This window comes from Lepidochelys kempii, chromosome 7 (genome assembly GCF_965140265.1).
Source record: "Lepidochelys kempii isolate rLepKem1 chromosome 7, rLepKem1.hap2, whole genome shotgun sequence".
Classification (NCBI taxonomy): Eukaryota; Metazoa; Chordata; order Testudines; family Cheloniidae; genus Lepidochelys; species Lepidochelys kempii.
Window position 1 is genome coordinate 2,114,543 of NC_133262.1, and position 18,321 is coordinate 2,132,863.

General features: G+C 50.4%; 1 protein-coding gene across 4 annotated transcripts in view; it reads right to left on the reverse strand.

Annotated features, from left to right (window-relative positions):
* The window catches only part of FAM107A (family with sequence similarity 107 member A), a 71,095-nt gene that overhangs the window by 51,114 nt on the left and 1,660 nt on the right, over positions 1–18,321 (reverse strand). For 2 of the 4 annotated variants that reach the window (XR_012159744.1, XR_012159743.1), the window contains exon 1: positions 17,462–18,136. Coding sequence is in view for 2 of the 4 variants with exons in the window: in XM_073350914.1 (XP_073207015.1) it covers positions 17,462–17,485 (24 nt within the window). In the remaining 2 variants the exon portion in view is untranslated. Of the gene's footprint in view, positions 1–17,461; positions 18,137–18,321 lie in introns of those variants that run through there. The other 2 variants (XM_073350914.1, XM_073350913.1) reach the window with 2 other exon arrangements.

Consider the following 18,321-nt stretch of genomic DNA (forward strand, 5'->3'; position numbering starts at 1 on the left):
AATACCAAGAGGTCATGCTCATTGCTCACAGGACAGGCATGGCCATCACAACATGAATCCACCCTTTTAATTCATGGCCAAAGTCTGGACTGAGTACAAACTCCTTCATAATCATACTTAACACAGGGTAGCAGAACACCGCGCAGGTCCTGAATGAGTGCTGCCGGTTCGGAGCTATTGGCGGGAGACTAGTCCATCAACTTTAGCAAGGAATAAGAGGCACTACATTTTCTTCCCTAAGGGTTTCTGTGGCCTCATGGCATGAGCTTTTCATTTCTGGAGGAAGGCCAGGATTCAGCTTCGGATTAGGCCTGAAATGGAAGCAGATTTGGTGACCTCATCCCATTCCCCACAGACTTTCATTCGCATCTCAGAACCAGAAACCAGCTCTGCACAGGGCAGCCAGCTGCCACTGCCCCAGAGAGGTCCAAGAAGCTGGAAGAGGGCCCTGTAGGTCAGGATGGACATGCACTGGGAAAGCAGGATGCCTGCTTCTAACCAGTGTGAAGCTTCGCTTTCAGGCACAATAAATGCATCAAAATAGAGAAAAGAAAAGCAAGTTTCCTTTACTTAGTGCGTTAGCTAATCGTCTCTGCATTAGGCAAAGGATGTGTTGTTGGACTGATTGGCTCACTGTCATATTATGATGCTGGGGTAGTGGACAGCAGGTCTGGATTTAATTCAGTTTAGCTCAGTCCAGTTGCTGTGTGTGCTCTTTGCAGTACTGTGCCCACTTGTGTCTCTAGGCTGGGACCTATTCCAGGCAGGGATTCCTGTCTTTCTGGTTCATTTGGATTTTACTCTTTGCACTGCTCAGGCTGCAAGTACTGCACGATGGAAATAACAATGGTGCAACCAACGGAGAGGGCCACAAGTGTTAAAACGCTGATGAATCGGGCCCATTTTGCTGACTTCCCTGGAAAAGTATAACTGCAAAGACAAAGAAGGGAAGCTAATAACCTCAGGGCTCAATCCAAGTGGAAAAACCCTCTAGTGAATTCAATGGGAGTTAGACTGGGCCCCAATAAATGTCCAATCTCAGTGCTGCGTATTGAGTCTAAAAACAAACCCTACAGAGACCAGTGAGATCAAGCATAATGTACTGCTTTTAGACAGGTCTGAACAACAGACTTCCTGCAGATTAACCAAAGCAATGAATGGCTAGACACAGTGTAAAACACTACCCACAGCCCAGCCAATCCGTATGCAAGGACAATTTGGGAAGCATTGGCACTGACTGTCAAATCTGACACACCAACTCAAAGAACACAAGGAAAGTCTTGGTTGGGTGCCACCTAACACAAAACAAAGTGAGACATTATGCCATGCAGTACATGATGCCAAAGGACCCCCCGTTGGCTCTAGGCCTTAGCCAAATCCTCACCTGCAATGGGTCACTTTTCAGCTAGTCCCTTGTGGTGCGCGGAGTGTGTAACATGTGCACACGCACGCAGCCAAATTCTTGCACTACCCTCAGTTGGCTACATTCACACCATTCAGCAGAACTTTGTTAGTTAGCAGCTCCTGAGCTATTGCTATTCGTGTCCCTTTCAGACCGGCCATGGAAACCCCGGGCCATTCAAGGCTCCTTGCTCTGCCCGAGTTAGTGTCCTCTGTGCATGGCACCAGAGACACTGAATGAAGGATGCAAATGATATTCCTGGCTACGCCGAGGGGTGTCGAGAGTTTACCTTGATGGCAGATACAAAAGGGGCCCAGAGAGAGTCACGGCTGAATTGCTGTCACACAGAGGAGAACACGGTAAGGAGAACACTACGGAGCCCAATAGAATTGGGCTTTGCAACAAGTGACACTCATCGCATAGGAACTTCGCATGTAACAATACCTAGCTCTGACATACAGCTGTTCATGGTAATCTTACCCACTATCTCTATTTTAGAGATGGGGGAAGTCGGGTGCTAAAGGTTACCTGACTTGCTCATGGTCAGAGGACAGAGCTACCAACAGAACCCATCTCTTCTGATGCCCACTACGGCCCCCTTCCCACTTGACCTCACAGCCTCAGGCCTACAGGAGATGGGTCCTACCAGGAAAAGCCAGCCTATGTTTGGGCCAAACCTCTCAAAGTTTGCTCTGTTCAGATTTTGGGTTCTGGTTCAGCCCATTAGACAGGGGTGGTAACCGCAGAATTTGTACCCAGGCCTAGATGTCTGGCTCCCAGCCCCAACGTTTGGGTTGTTGGGGTTTCAGCCTAGGACTTGGACACATCACCACTGGCCTGGGAATGCAAACAGGGACAGTTCTTTAAAACCTGGAACAAAGCGTGCCTTGGGCAAACACACCCACTTGCCATCGCCCCCTAGTTCCTGCAGCAATTAGAAATGGAGAGCAAGGCTGGTCAGCGTCGCTCTAGTGCGGCCTGGGCGTTCCGGGGGTGGGCATGTCACGGAGGGAGGGAGGGAGGAGTAAAGAAAGGGCAAAAATGGCAGAGGGATCCCAAGAGGGCAGCTCCCTGGAAGAGAGATTCATACTGAAGCTGTGGGTGGGGGGGTGGGGTCATGCAGCGCGGGAAGATGGAGTGGAAGGCCTGCCACATGCACACGCTCAACATGCAAGGACCAGTCAGGCACCGAGGATGGCAAAACGTTGGGCCAGATCCTCAGCTGATGTAAATTGGCGTAGCTCCAGTGAAGCCCATGGAACTGGGCTGATTTACACCAAATGGAGGATTGTCACAGGGACCCTAAGGCTCCTGGACGCTATTTCTGTGCATTGCTAGTGGCTTGAGCTGCCACGTCCTACAAGGAGCCAGGCCTGGAGCAGCGGTGGGGCACTGCTGGCCTGGCTGGGGCATACAGCTGCCCCTGAAGTACCAGTCCTTGAAAGACTTTGCTTTCCCAGCCCTCTTGCTTCTCTGCACTCTTTTTGCCACCCTGTCCAAAGGGCTGCAAGCTGGCACTCTGCTGGTGGCGGATGCTGGGAGCCGTCCCAGGCTGCAGCAGCATGTTGCACCCTCTTGTGTTTTCCAGTCCCACGTCACAAATAGCTGGAGGCGGGGAACGCGGCTCGAGCGAATTGTGTGGACAGACGCTTCCTGGCCGATCCTGTCTCAGCCCCCAGGTGGGCATGGCCGGGGTGGGACCCCAGGCAGCAGGCCCCAGCTGGCTGTGCTGTGCAGATGGAGGGAGCAGGATCTCGTAGCCGTACCCTGTCTAGCTTGGAGCATGGCATGGGATTGCTGCATGGGTTCCTCTCCCCTGTCACTCACACGTCTGCGCAGTGCCCTGCCCAGCTGCACGGGCCAGGTACTGAGGTGCCACAAACAAAAGTCTCCTCACGTTTGAACTGCCAAGACGTATGACTCCTAGACGAGCAGCCACGTGGGCATGTCTGCAGCCTGTGTCCTCCCAAGCCTCTCCCCTTCCTGGTGTGTGGCACGCCCTCCCTCACCTGGTAAGCCACTCCTATAGGCCGTACGTTCTGTGGGGCAGGGACCTGCCCGCTGGATGTTTTATGTGCAGCGCCTAGCACACTTGTGGTTTCCATAAAATAACGAATCATGATCTACACTGGAGTTTAATGGGGCCAGTGGGTTTTATCATCACTTGTTCAGAAGGAGACATTCCTAGATGTAGAGGAAGCCTTCCTCGCTGAGATGTTAATGCTGAATAATTCTCTGCTGCTCTTTTACAAGGACAATTGAAGGCTGTGGCAGACATTCAGATCTGTCTCTGTGGCTGGCCCATCTCTCTATAACCAGCTAAATCAAAAACCTGGATCTGAACCATCTGACTTTGGGCAAGTTTAGCTACTGCCGAGTGTCTGAGCTTCATGACCCAGGCCCATCTCGAGTCTCTCTCTAGTCCCACGTTCGGCTAACGCTGATTTTAGAGTGAAGTATGCTCCCTGCAGCTCCTACATGACTTGGTACATGTAGACGTAACGTTGAAAAAGTGACAGAGAGAAAGTCACTGGAAAACATGGAGAAAAACCTAAGAACGGCCAGACTGAGTCAGGCCAAAGGTCCATCCGGCCCAGTGTCCTGTCTGCCAACAGTGGCCGATGCCAGGTGTCCCAGAGGGAATGAACGGAACAGGCGATCTTCGAGTGAGCCATCTCATGTCGTCCACTCCCAGCTTTTGGCCGAGGAGACGGGCTAGAGATTGTTTGTGGACGTTGTGGCAGCGTGTTTATTGCTAGCTTAGCGGTTTGCCCCAGCATCTTTGGCCAACACTTCCCCTGTCCAGACTTCTGTACAGTAGAAGCTGAGCAAATTGTGCACCTGTCAGCCATGGTCCCACCCCAGAGGTGGCTGCATAGCAGTAGTTGGCTATGGAGAGATCGCAGCAGTAAGAGTTCAAGGATTCTGTGGGGATGACAGCCCCCCACCCCCAAATTATTCTTCTTATTTTGCTACTTCCTGAAGTTTCCTTGAAATGTGAGTGGCTCAGTCGAAATGCAAACCCCAAGGAACAAAGACACAGCAGCAGCCCAGCAAAGACTTGAATCAGTTTTGATTTGGGAGTCAGCGAGCTGGCACAGATCTGTCAGCTGGTGCTTTTCCTGGGCAGTGATGGCTCTGGTCACTTTCCCACTAACGACTCCACCTGCCTCTCCTATTCCACAGACCAGGCTGCTCCCCAGCTGAGCTTTTACTTGGCTTTGTCAGTCCCATCTCCTGCTATACACTCTCCCCTGAAACTGGGACTGGCTACAAAAGGGCTCCTGTCGGGCTAAGAGCGGCTGTCCTAAATCTGGAGCCTGTACTCCAGACTGGAAGTTCAGACTGGGCACTGCCTAAGCGTGGGAGAACTGCCTGGATTTCTGAAGGGCCCAAAGGAAACAGTTTTAGGAGAAAGAGCAAAAGAAAATACCCAGATTTCTCAGCTGCTCTGTTTTTTGTTGACCCCACATTGGGGAAGTAAATGGTTCCTGAGACGGTGGTACTGAGCCCACTCCACTGCACACCGGGGATACGAAATTCCCCTCTTCCACAGCTCCCAGGCTATAAAGTAGAATTGTAGCAGCTCTGTTTGCTTTTCAGACTCTCCTCTGGTGCCTTACCCTACTGGGTGAATTTCACCCAGCAATAATACATTTGGGATTGTCTGCTTGAAAAAGCTAGATCAGTTAGAATGATTGTGTGTGTGTGAGCGCATGCACACGAGTGTGCATAATTGTGCAAAAAAGTCCTAAAAGGAACTCTATTCTGTGGGCCAGTGATCTGTCTAGAAATGCTTTCTGCAGCCTCCCAAATGCAGCAGGTGGCATTTGGCCAAAGTGTCAGCAGAATTCAGTCCCTTTAGTTCTATTCAAATGATCTCTTAGGGATGGAAGACAGCATCTCTCTTTTGCTTCCTGCCCAGTGCGTTCAGCTGTACATCAGGGCATTTTCTGTGGGCATGTCAAAGTGACATGAGCTTATTCTCCTCCCTAGACTGCGGCTGCAGTGAAAGCCCAGAGTCTGAGGCCTGTCAGCAAGCTGGGCTCTTTAATTACCCTTGGGCTTTCTTTGCTTCACAAACCACTGAGCTGCTTTTCCTTTTCCTCCTGGTAACAAAGCTCAGAGATCTCGGTTCCACAAGAAATCTGGAAAATAGTGAAGGGCCCAAGACTCATTGGTCAAGCCCAGATTTTGACACCCAACCCCAAAACTCACGGTTGCTCAGGATAGAGTTTTGGTCTAGCTGATCTGGAGCAGTCAGAAATTTGGGTGTGGATCTGGTTTTGGAGTCTGAGTGTCAACAACATTTGCCAGGCTGTGGCTATGGGGTTTGGCTCAGGCATATCTTTAATTACAAAAGGCAGAAGGTCCCAGTGTCAGACTGTCCATCTTAGCAGGGCAGTCAGTAATGCAGTTGGCACAAAAACCCCAGCATGTGGGGCTAACCCACTAGCCCCGTGGCTAGGAATGCAGCTCCAAACTGGCCATTTTTTGCTGCCTGTCAGAGCTGAAGTGCCATGAAGAGCAGACCCATGGGCAGAGAGCCCCTCCTGGCACTCTGCATTGATCCTTTTGGCTGATGTACTGCTGCTGAAGGGAGCCAAAGGGAGGGCGGGAGCGAGCTGCAGGTGAGGGCCTGGAGGGAAGTAAAGGCTGGGGAACCCCTTTCCACCAAATAAAGCAAAAGGGGTGGCTTTTTGGCCACTGCAAACAATGATTGCTATTAATTACTGAACAACTACCAACCTGTTGGCTGTGTGAGGCCAGGGTGCTGCGGACGCCTTTGAGTATTCTGTGCAAAGGCACAAATGTGGTGCCTAGCTGACCATGACTGAAATTAGCCCATAGGGATAAGCATAAAATGAGGTGGGAAAGCCTTTGGAAATGAAATTGTCCCTCTGCCTGGCTCTAGTGCTGTAAGAAAGGCATGCTCCTCCCAAGAGAGGTTTGGCTATAAGCCAGCTTGGAGAGGCTGCCAGGGTCAGAAGGAGGACACAGGAGGAAAAGGAGAAGGGAGGGGACGTGGCATCATGAAGCAGGCTGCAGGGATTCCTGTGGACGGAGCTGTGAGGACATTCAGACCACAAACAGCCACTGGATTCATCCCCCAGCTCACGCCAACCTTGCCACATGCCAAGGTGGACACACTGCCCCGAGTCTCCCCAGCCCTAACAGCGCTGCATGGAGAGAGAGTGCGCACGCTTATCTTTGCATCAGAGCCAACTGGTCTTCAACAAGCTCGCCAGTGCTAGGAGACACAAACAGGTGTCGTTTCAGCACCAGCCAGGCCAGTCATTCTAGCGAAACTCTTCTGATTCCTGAACAGAAGTGTTTATTATGGAAAATGCAAGGGACCCCCCCCACTCCTCCTCCCACAGCTACAGCTGATTTTTGGATCTTCTCTCAAAACACCTGGCAGCGTTTAGTGACCACCAGCCCCGCTTGCTCTGCCTTTTGGGCCTTGCCATCGATGGTCCCATTGCCCAAAGGGGGCGTGTCCTGCACAGATATGCGGCGAAGGCTGCTGCTCTTCTAGCAGGATGGACGTGCTCCTGCAGAGCACAGGTGCGGAGAGGCTGCCCTTAGAAAGCTGAGGGGAACGTGGAGAGTCGGCAATGTCCAAACTGGGTTTTGCTTAACAGCTACACAAAAGAGCTAGGAACAATCCAAAAGTGCGGGTCCTCCTGGGAACTCTGGCCTGGGCATCAGTGTCCCCTGCAATGCCTGGGGGCACCCAGCCTTCACAGCACAACACAAGCCATTCCCATCAGTCCTACAGCATCTCACACCTGCATGCTTTTCTGGCCATAAACGAAGAGTTCTTTAAGGTCAGTATAGCCTGTAACCACACGTAGGGCAATTGTTTCATAGACTCACAGTGTCTCTCCCCCCAACCAGCATACCCTGCTACCCCCAGCGTTGGAACAGGGAGTCACCACTGAGCAGCACCACTGCGTTTCCAATGGAGTCCTGTGGGGGGCGTTCTTGGCCCTACACTATTTAACATTTTTTATCGATGACCTGGAAGAAAACATCAAATCGTCACTGATAAAGTTTGTAGATGACACACACATTGGGAGAGTGATAAATAATGCAGAGGACAGGTCACTGATGCAGAGCGTTCTGGATCTCTTGGCAAACTGGGCACAAGCAACAATATGCATTTTAATGTGGCTAAATGTAAATGTGTCCATCTAGGACCAAAGAATGTAGGTCACGCTTACAGGCTGGGGGACTCTCTCCTGGGAAGCAGCGACTGTGACAAAGATTTGGGAGTGATGGTGGATAGTCAGCTCAAAATGCAATGCTGTGGCCAAAAGGGCTAATGCGATCCTTGGATGCATAAAGAGGGGAATCTCAAGTAGGAGTAGAGAGGTTATTTCGCCCCTGTATTTGGCAGTGGGGTGCCTGCTGCTGGAATCCTGTGTCCAGTTCTGGTGCCCACAGTTCAAGAAGGATGGTGATAAATTGGAGAGGGCTCAGAGAAGAGCCATGAGAATGATTAAAGGATTAGAAAACCTGCCTTACAGTAATAGATGCAAGGAGCTCAGGCTCTTTAGTTTAACAAAGAGAAAGTTAAGGGGTGACGTGATCACAGCCTAGAAGGGATCACAGGGAACAAATATTTAATTAATAGGCTCTTCAGTCTAGCAGCGAAAGGTCTAACTGGATCCAATGGCTGGAAGTTGAAGCTAGACAAAGTCACACTGGAAATAAGGTGTTGGTTTGTAACACTGAGGTTCATTAACCACTGGAACAATTACTCAGGGGTCGTGGTGGATTCTCACCATTTTGAAATCCAGACGGGCTGTTTTTCTAGATCTGCTCTAGAGGTTACTGTGGGGCCGGTCTCTGCCCTGGGCTATGCAAGAGGTCAGACTACGTGATTGCAGTGGTCTCTTCTGGCCATGGGATCTCTGAATCTAAGCAAATGCTCTTTCCCCCTGGCTTTATCCTCCTCCCGTGCAGATGCTCCTGCCTTCCCCAACATCCCTTTCTTGGAGCACAAAGGCGTCAGCTTCCAGCCAGTGAGTTTTGCTCTGCCTTTCAGAATTGGCGTTTCCAGTTTAATTAGGATTAACAACTAACTTGGGGATAGCTGTATGTACACATAAATGCATTTTGGGGCATATCCTCAGCTGCTGTAAATTTGCATAAGCTCTATTGATTTAAATGGAACTACTGATTTATAGCAGCTGAGAACCTGGCCCATTCTGTTCCATTTTCCCGTTTGATTTCTGAGGCTGGTATTGTTACTGGTTGTTGCTTTCCAGCTGATGCCGGAGGAGGTTAATGAGCTTTCGAAGGAAGGAAAGGGGAACTGAGCTGCAGATTGAACAGAGCAGTCTTTGAGTAATCACATCTGGGACCCCAGTTCCAGTTCTTCCCGTTAAATGGAAGTTCCAGGATCTATAACTCTGGTGGAATCATGATCAGGCTCTCGGAGTGGCTGGCTGGCATTACATGTTAATCCCCCGGAAATCAGAGTTCTTTCTTCCTTGCACTTTGCCTTGCAGTCAATGAACTAGCCCGCTTCTGGCTCGCATGATAAAGCCCTTCTCTGTCCTGCCAGCCACAAACACTGCTGCTCTTGTTTGCCGTTTCTCTGCACTTCTCTTTCCAAAAGAATGGCCCAGCATTCTAATGGCCAGGACAAGAGTTTCCAAAAGCTCCAAGGGAGAGAAGCGGCTTTTGGTCAATATGAATTTTCCATTTAGTAACATAGATTTTCCCTTTAAACTTCCTTTTAGCATTTAAGAGCTCTGCTCACTGCCAGCTTCTTGCCTTTTCACAGCAGGCACCATTCAAGAGAAAGGGTCAAACTCTTCCCTGGTGTAAACTCCATTGGAACAAATGGAATTATATTAGGTGCTGCTTTGACCCAATGTCCAGTCTGTGGCAAACAGATGCTCATTAACAATATGCTCTTCAGAAAAGGAAGCCCTCCTTTTAGGGTTGGTTGGGCTACAATGCTTGAGGTTGTGCTTGCGTTCAGATGCTGATCCACCTGTGAGGCTTGGAAGAGAACTCACCTGTTCAGCAGTCTGGTGACACTGATAAAAATGGCATCGCTGCCTCCTGCCATACTGAGAACTGGAGGAGGAAGAACCAAAAGAAACACAACTTTTCCTTAGTTCTTTATTTGCTACCTTTGCTGTGCCAGTGGCAGATTCAAGAGGTAGATGCTCGTAATCTGGGACAGCCTTACCATGGACTAAGCTTTGAAAGAGACACCTCTTATGAACATACGGTCACATGGCTTTACTTTGTTACCTGTACCAAAGCCAATGAAAAGGGCAAGGGACCTGTTATTTATCAATGCACAGTTCTCCTCCCGTTAGAGAAGAGGTAAGTATAAGTAATATTAGCCCATTTCCTTCTAGGGATTTTATTCCAGGATTTAGCTTGTATTTTAGAATTGAAATATTGACTCTTGTAGCATTCGTCATCTGTGCAGCATGAATTATCTGGTTTGATGAAATGATCGTACTTGCAATTAATGTATGACTAACCATATTTTATTTGAAATTGCAGGAAGCAGGGTCATTTTGAAACAACAGGGCTATTTTGGACTATCCTGTGTTTGCATCAATGGGAGCTACAGGGACTCCGTACCTTTGAACAATCAAGGTACCGTTTCATTTCTTGGGGAGCTGTCTTTATACTTGGGAGGGGACGGTAGGTAAAAATCTGAAGAAATTAGTAGGAAGAGCTCACTCTTATCTGAAGCTTCTTAAATAGAAAAGAGTTGAAGTATGCAACTTTCTTTAACTTCTGTAGTGCTGCAGTATGATCTCAGCAATAGCCTGATATACCGTGTCAGTTGGGTGTCTGGCTGGTGAATCTTGTCCTTATGCTCAGGATTTAGCTGATCACCATATTTGGGGTTGGGAAGGAATTTTCCTCCAAGGCAGATTGGCAGAGGCCCTGGGTTTTTTTTGCCTTCCTCTGTAGCATGGGGCCCGGGTCACTTGCTGGAGGATTCTCTGCTTCTTGAAGTCTTTAAACCACGATTTGAGGACTTCAGTAGCTCAGACATAGGTGAGGGATTTGTTACAGGAGTTGGTGGGTGAGATTCTGTGGCCTGCGTTGTGCAGGAGGTCAGACTAGACGATTGTAACGGTCCCTTCTGACCTAAATATCCGTGAATCTGTGCACCTATGAAACGGATGGAATGTAAAGTTGCACAGTAGGTACCATTACACTACGGCTCGCACAGCACATAGCACTGACTGCTGTAATGGTAGCTGCTCTAAATTGGGAGCAGCTCAGCTCTCCAGAGATTACAGGCTATCAAAGGCTACAAGCTGCTTTGCTTTCACTTCCTATGGACTTGGGGCCTGGTGACAACCGGTTTCCCATACCAGTGGCTGATGTCTCCGTCACTGGGCTGTGTCATTGTCTGTGGATAAGTGGAACTGACAGAATGAGTTGATTACAAGAGAGGTAAGCTCTTGGGTGTGTTTAACTATCTCGATGATCAGCAGCAGTCAGAAAAGTAATACAGAGATGTGGGAGTGAGGGGATACAGGACACTGGCAGAAATACAGCCGAGTACAGAGCAGTTCTAGTGATCCTGGCAACATCTGTGTGGTATATTTTATTTTTATGTAGCATCCTTAAATGTGTTTGCGTGAGTCACATGGTGGCAAGGGAAGAGGCCACCTGTGATGGGTCAGCTGACCCCATTTGGGCTTAAAAGAGGGCACCGGGGCTCTAAAGAGAAGAGCTGGTCAGGAAGGGGCAGTGAGAGCTGCCTGGGAGGCCAGAGATTGGGAGATTGCAGGAGGTCCCTGAAGGAAGCTGTAGGTGGTTCCTGGTCGAAGGCAGAAGATGAGAGTAGTGGAGGCATTTGCTTGTGGAGTTGCCACACTGGAGAGCTGGGACGCGGCGGGGCTGAAGGCAGGAGAACAGCTGAGGGAGTTGCCTCCTGGCATCAAAGCTGGAGAGCCAGAGCAAAGGGCCAGAGAGGGCTGAGGGCAAGGGGAAGTGGATAGGGAGGCCACTTGTCTGGTTTGATTCCGGCCTGGCCTCTCTTTGGCTGGTTTGTCCTCCATCCGGTCCTAGGAGAAAACCAGAGGTGGTTTTGTCCAGTATCAGATGGGGGCACCATTCTGAAGAGGGCGCCACTCCACCCCTCTGACCTAACCTCGCCCGCTGGAAGCGGGTCAGGCTGGCGGGGCCGGGGCGCTCTAGAAAATGGCGTCCCCCATGTGGCGGGACCTTGCACACGCCGGGCATGTGAGGTCATGCTGGTGGGGGCGGGCCCATGCTGTTCCCAGAAGTGCGTGAATGTCCGATGTTTCGGGAATTTGTGAGCAGCAGAGGGGCTTATCCACCGGCGGCTGGGAGCTGGAAAAGGGGGCGGATATGGGTGGTCCCCTGGTGAGGCAGAACTCCCAGCAGAGAGGATGTGGGGGTTCCTGCTGGGAAGAGCATGGTTACAGTCCAACTGTGCGGGCTGGGGTGGCTGTCTTGCTGAAAGGTCCAAAGAAGTATCTGGGTGTGGTGGAAGACGCGGGCATGTGGTATGTGCTAGGTCAGTGGACTGGACAATGTGAAGCATTAAGGACTATAAACAGTGGCGACTATGGAGAAGTGGACTGAGTCTGGAGCTTTTGTTATGGAGTATTTTAACTATGTTTTGGTAATAAACTGTCCCAAAGGAGGGAATTATTGAGACAAGAAAGCCTGTGTGACGTTAATGGGGACTCTGAAGGAAGGAATTTGAGGCCAGCATGCCTGTTCTTCCACTGGGGAGTGCTGCAGGTGGGCTTGCCCTATAACAGACTAGAAATACTGACAGGCCGAGGAGTAGAGCACCGTGGCAGTAAATAAAGAAATGAGTTACACAGGCTGACTTCACGGCTTTGGTGGAGTTTTCAGTTCCAGCTGCTGCTTCCAGTTTAACACTCTTGACCTACGGCATATCTCCAGTTCTCAGAGACGCCAGACCCTTCCCCTTGACTATAACTACACCTCTCCACAAGGAGAATTTAAAATAGACGACCAGGCTGGTGCAGCATGCTTCATTTGCTTAAGCAACCCCCCTGGTCATTGTCTGAAGCCTTCTTCCTAAACCATTGGACTGCTGCCTTCAATATTTCATACCTGCAAGCCGCGCTCCCGGCTGCAAGGGAAGGGGAACCGAAGATGAGCCGACACCAGGGTAATGTCTTTGCAGTGTTGTGGAAGCCTGACATTCCGGAGAATGTGTAGCCAGTGTGTAGCCAGAACTGCCACTGAGAAGGTGGCCGGCTCTGCCAGCCAAAGCTTGGGGCCAGCATTGCTAATGTCTTAAATGTGCTGGTGAGCAACAGATGCAAGGAAACCCCAGACACAACAGCAGAGACATGAAAGAGCAATTCCACTTCCGTCCCACAACGCTTCCTGCAGTCTCTCCTCAGAACTGCAAACCAGTCTCTGGAGTCACTCCCAGACAGGGCTGGTGAGCTAGATTAGCCTAGGTCGATCCACTATAAATCTAATAACCCCCCCATTGCCTTTATTCCCCTCTATCTTACTGGTGACTGCGGAGCCTGTGCTGTGCAAAGCACTGGGCAGAGGGCCTGGCCCTGAGACCTTTTCACCCTGATCTCCTCCTTCCTGCCCTCGGCCATGTTCTGCGCCTCCCATTGCATCTTGTCCTTGGTTTAGCCCCGATCTTGCGGTTGATAGCTCTGGAGCCGATCCATGCGGAGCCGGTGTCCCCACGTGAGGCAGCGATGGTGAAGCGGCTGCAGCCCTGGAAGGGGGAATTGCATCAGATCCCTGACCTAGGGCTGGCGGCTAATGCCCTGCGGACACACTGGCGTTCTTTGCTAAGTCCTATTGTTCTGCTGATGTCCTGTACATCACAATCCACTTATTTTAATCCCTCAGTGCTGCCGTTCTGTTCTAAATCTGAGAGGTACGAAGCTGGGACAGCTCCTGACTTCAGTCCTAGCTTGGGTGTGACGTGCGTGAAGCCCCATATCAGGCTTAGCCCTTGGGCACTTCCTTGTGCAGGTCCTGCTCTTTACACCGGAGCTTTCCTGGGCCTGGCTGAGGGAAGCCAGCCGTCTGGGGCAGCGTATTTAATGCAGCTCTTAATGACGCCTGTGAAGACTTGGAGAAAACCACCACGCAGTCTCCGTTAGCACAACCTGGCCAGGACCGGCAGGTACAGCTGGGGAGCAGGAGCTCACGCAGGAGATGTCATACATGGGAAAAGAAGAGCCAGCTGGTCCAGAGGGACCAATACTAACATGCCACTGGGCAGTAATGCTCCTCCCACACAGCACCAATGTGCCAGGATGGAAAATTCCTCCTTGACTCTCACAGGCGATCAGCTCGCTCCTCGTGCAGGCCCTAGTCCCACCTTGTGCCTGTCGTGTGTGGCGGCAGATGTCTTTCCTTAGGTTGCACAAACACTGCTAATCTCTCGGTGTGGCTCCCGCTGCGGGCCCCAGGGTACGCTTCCACGCAGCCTGTCAGTGTCGCAGATCCCCGGTTCTCATCATCTGAGACAAGGAGCACAGGCTATGGCCTGAGTCCTTGGCTGCAGCGAGGAGTACACAGTACTGTTCATCAGGGCCCTGTGCACAGGGCTGGTCCAGCCATGTAAATCGGAGCTGGAGAGGAGGTTAAGAGACCGGACTGGACAGAATCCCAATTCCCAAGACAGAATCCCAATTCCCACCCCTGCCACAGACACCCTGTGTGTCCCTGAGCGAGTCACTTCTCCTCTCTGGCTCAAACAATGAGAAGTCCTTGTGGCACCTTAGAGACTAACACATTTATTTGGGCATAAGCTTTCGTGGGCTAGAACCCACTTCATCGGATGGCTCAGGTTCCCCAGCTATAACGTGGGACTGCTGACGTCCCTGCCTAGCAGGACACCTGGGAGGCTGAATCCAGCAGCACAGGAGGGGCTCAGATACTGTGGGGATGGATGAAAGTCCTACCCACATAACCAGAGCCAAACGTCTCCACAAAGCAAACAACTGGGGCTAGCTGGCAGGACTCACAAAGGGCTGTCAGTGGGGCATAGCTATATCCTGGCCACAGCCCCGATACTGTCCGCAGAGAGGCGTGTCATTCAGGGGCTGCTATGGCTGCCCGAGGCCAGTTCTCCTATGGTTGGCTAGTCCCTTGTCCTTTGTTCCTGTGTTTTCCAGGGCCGAGCTACTCACTAGACATTGTGGCAGGCACGTTAAATCCGGCTCTTGCTGCTTCACTTTTATGTATCAGGCGAAACTTTGTCTGAGCACACGCAGGGAGTTTGTAAATGCCTGCGAAGGACGCCAGAGAAAGGAGGTCAGCATTTGGGAACCCCTGATTACAGCCCATCAGCCAGGCTAGCTTCTGTTCGGTCCCATGGACTTTAACTCAGTGCTGGAGGAAAGAAAGGATTGCACCATTTATGCACAACCTAACCATACCTAGGAAACAGGAGCAAAGGGGCTTTCCCTCCTACTGCCATCAGATTCACTCTAGACCATAAAAAATGGACCCACAAGTCATTAGCCTTTAACAGGTCTTCCTGCTTAACCGCCGCTATCCAGGGCCACATTCTTTTGTCCAACCAGGCAATGTTGTGGTTGTTGCAATGCAAGTGAAATCTGTGACCTTGTTTGTACCCACCCAAATCAAGTCGTCTCCAAACCAGCATCTTTCAGAAGCTTGTCAGAGTCAAGCCTGCTATACTGGAAATGCCTGTATTTTGTGGGGGCTGCCATTCACTAGCGACTGCGCAGGGGTTATGGAGAGGCCAGGCGATTGGGGGGACTGGCCCCAGGGCAGCACTTGTGAGGGGGTTTTTATTGTTAAATTAAAAAATGCTGTTACCTTGTCCCCGCTCAGCTCCTAGCACAAGGCTTGGTGTAACTTAGAAGGCATCGAAGTGTGTTTCAGGGCTGCTTTGGTACAAATTCAGTCCTCCGTCCTGCAGACTTTGGGTACATCATCATTCAAGCCAGGTGCAAACTCCAGCTCCACGAGACATTCCTGATGGAGCTAGAAGTATACGCGCAGGGAGCGAGCAGCAGTAGGGGCTAGCTGCTGTGAGCATGGACGTAGGGGCTCCGATGGTACCATGGTTGGGGTGGCTATCCCCTCCTGCCACTTCCAGCACCGTGGCTACTCTCAGTCAGAGGTAGCACAGGCATGTCTCCTCGAGCAGGAAGTTACACTGTGCAGTTCAAATGCAGCTGCACTGTGTGTCAGTGTTGGAGTGTATGGACGAAAAGGCCATAGGTTATGGACGTTTGCAGATGACACAAAAATTGAGGGAGTGGTAAGTAATGCAGAGGAGAGGTCCCTGATTCAGAGTGATCGAGCTCGCTTGGTAAACTGGGTGCAAGCAAGGTTATTTTACTTCTGTATTTGGCACTGGTGCGACCACTGCTGGAGTCCTGTGTCCAGGTCTGACGCCCACAATTCAAGAAGAATGGCGATAAATTGGAGAGGGCTCAGAGAAGAGCCATGAGAACGATGAAAGGATTAGAAAATTTGCCTTATAGTGAGAGACTTAATGAGCTCCATCTATCTAACTGAAGAAAGAGAAAGTTAAGGCGTGACTTGATCACAGTCTATAAGTGCCTATGCAGGGAAGAAATATTTAATAATGGGCTCTGCAGTCTAGCAGAGGAAGATCTAGCCAGATCCAATGGCTGGAAGTTGAAGCTAGACAAATTCAGACTGAAAATAAAGTGTAATTTTTCGACAGCAAAGGTCATTAACCACTGGAACAATTTCCCAAGGGTTGTGGTGGATTCTCCAACACTGACAGTTTTGAGATCAGGATGGGATGTTTTTCCAAAAGCTCTGCTGTAGGGGTTGTTTTGGTGGCGGGTCTCGGGCCAGTGTTATACAGGGAGTCAGGCTAGATAATCACAATGGTCCCTCCTGGCCTTGGAATCTATGAATCCGTAATTGCTGCCACCTCTGTTCTCTGCCAATGGGATCTGACGCTGAATGTGCCCTTCTGGGGGAGGGGAGTTAATGAGAGAAGAGAAAGAGAGGAAACCTTTTAAAAGAGCGCTCCTGGCGGATGAGGGGAGGGAGAGTCTCAGCTGAGTTTCACTGACAGAGGAATCCTGCCTTGCGTACTTCATGGTGAGTGAGCTGTGAACAATGTACAGGGCAAGAAATATTCCTGAGAACCTGTCATGCTTTTGCCTAATGAATACATTCAGGGGAAATGCTGAGCTGCTTGCAGGTGATTCTCAAACAGACAAGAGGCTACATTAAAGAAATGATGTGTGATGAATATTTGCTCAGCTGTAGCCTCTAACATGTTTTCTCCCTGTGGAGGGTCATTTTTGACAAGAAGTGTGTAGGCAGGCCAGAGAGGAGTGCTCTTTACTGCAGGGGAACTCGTTGGCATTTTTTTTAGACTAATGAAATGAAAAAAGAACGCCATGAGCAGCTACTAGTGACGCCAGAGTGCTGAGTTGAGCAACAAGAACAATCCCAGGAGGTCTCCTTCACTTCTGGCGCTGGCTTGCTGATGCCCCCCTGGAGCCATACTGTAGATGATCTACAGAGAATGCAATTTACAGACCTGCACACCCATTCACTTGACACATCTCCCCAGTGCGCCAGAACCCAAATGCTGCCCTGCTTTCAACATCGCTCAGAACTGTCACAAGCTAAGTTGGTAAAACTCTGCTGCCCTTCCCTGACAGGATTAAAAACATCAGATATGTGAGTGAACATTGTCATTGGCAGTGATTGCAAAAACTAAGCCCTGTGTGTGTCTGTGTGTGTGGGTCTGTGTAACCCTCCAGCTTCCAGACATATCACTGTTCAGTCCCACCCCACGCTCCTCATTGGCTCTAGAGAGCTCCCTAAAGGAAGGACAATTTATCAATCTGATCAGATCGAATTACTTCACCCAGCTGACAGCGTTTGACACCTGCGTCCACACCAGCGGCTTCTGGTCTCTAATCCACCACTGAACAGCCTGGGCAGCGCACAAAGGGGTGAAGTAGAGCTACATGTGAGCAGACAAGTGTCATCTCTTCAAAGCCACCAATGCTGAAGCATCAAAGAATGAAGGCATCCCATTACCTTTTTCCCGTGAGCTGCTCCCATGGTACAAGTTCAGTGTCCAGGAAGCCTCCCCCAAATCTCCGGCAGTCCCTCCAAATTGTCCTCTTGGCTTGCGCTTGCAGGGAGTCGCAGGCTCCGTGTCGTTCTGTGGTGTTGTCCACACAATCTGTGGAGAGGCATGGGCTGCATTAAACACTAGGGAATGTGCAAACACACAGCTCCTGGCACCCTGACAGCTCCAGTTTATTCCACAGAGCAACGCAGGCAAAAATCAGCAGGATCTTAAAGGAGATGAGCATCGAAGTTTTCCTTTGACTTCTTCTCCTGCCACGTAAAGAACTCACTTTTGTATACCTAATGTCTGACTTGCACACAAGGTCTGCCCAGGCACAAAGGCAGCTTTCATCCTGTAGATGCCTGGCTTCTAAGCTGGGTTCCTTATTCTGAAAGGCTGTGGAAGATTATAGTAATTGTACTTGACAGACCAAGATGTCACAGAATGCAGAGCTGATCTGTGAAAGAATTCAACCTGCTGGGCTCGGCTGGGCCCCAGCACTAGGAGGTCCTTGTTTGCTAGTGGATTTGTGCCATCCTCTCTAGCCATTTGTCTTGCACTTCACGATGGCTTGGCAGAGACGCCTTGAAAAATAAGCCCATTTCCCCACTCCCAAGAGAAAGAATGCAGGATTATTATTCAGCGGCTAGGCTGCTGCTCCTGCACTCGGCGTCTGCAATCCCAATCAGGCAGCTCTTCAACTTCTGCAAGTTCTTGAGGCTGCTCACAAACAAGCATCTTAAACAAAGATGTTACATAACGTGAACTGTGTGCGCGGCTTAGCCCCAGTGGGCGCCGGCCGCCGAACCGCACCGTATAAAGG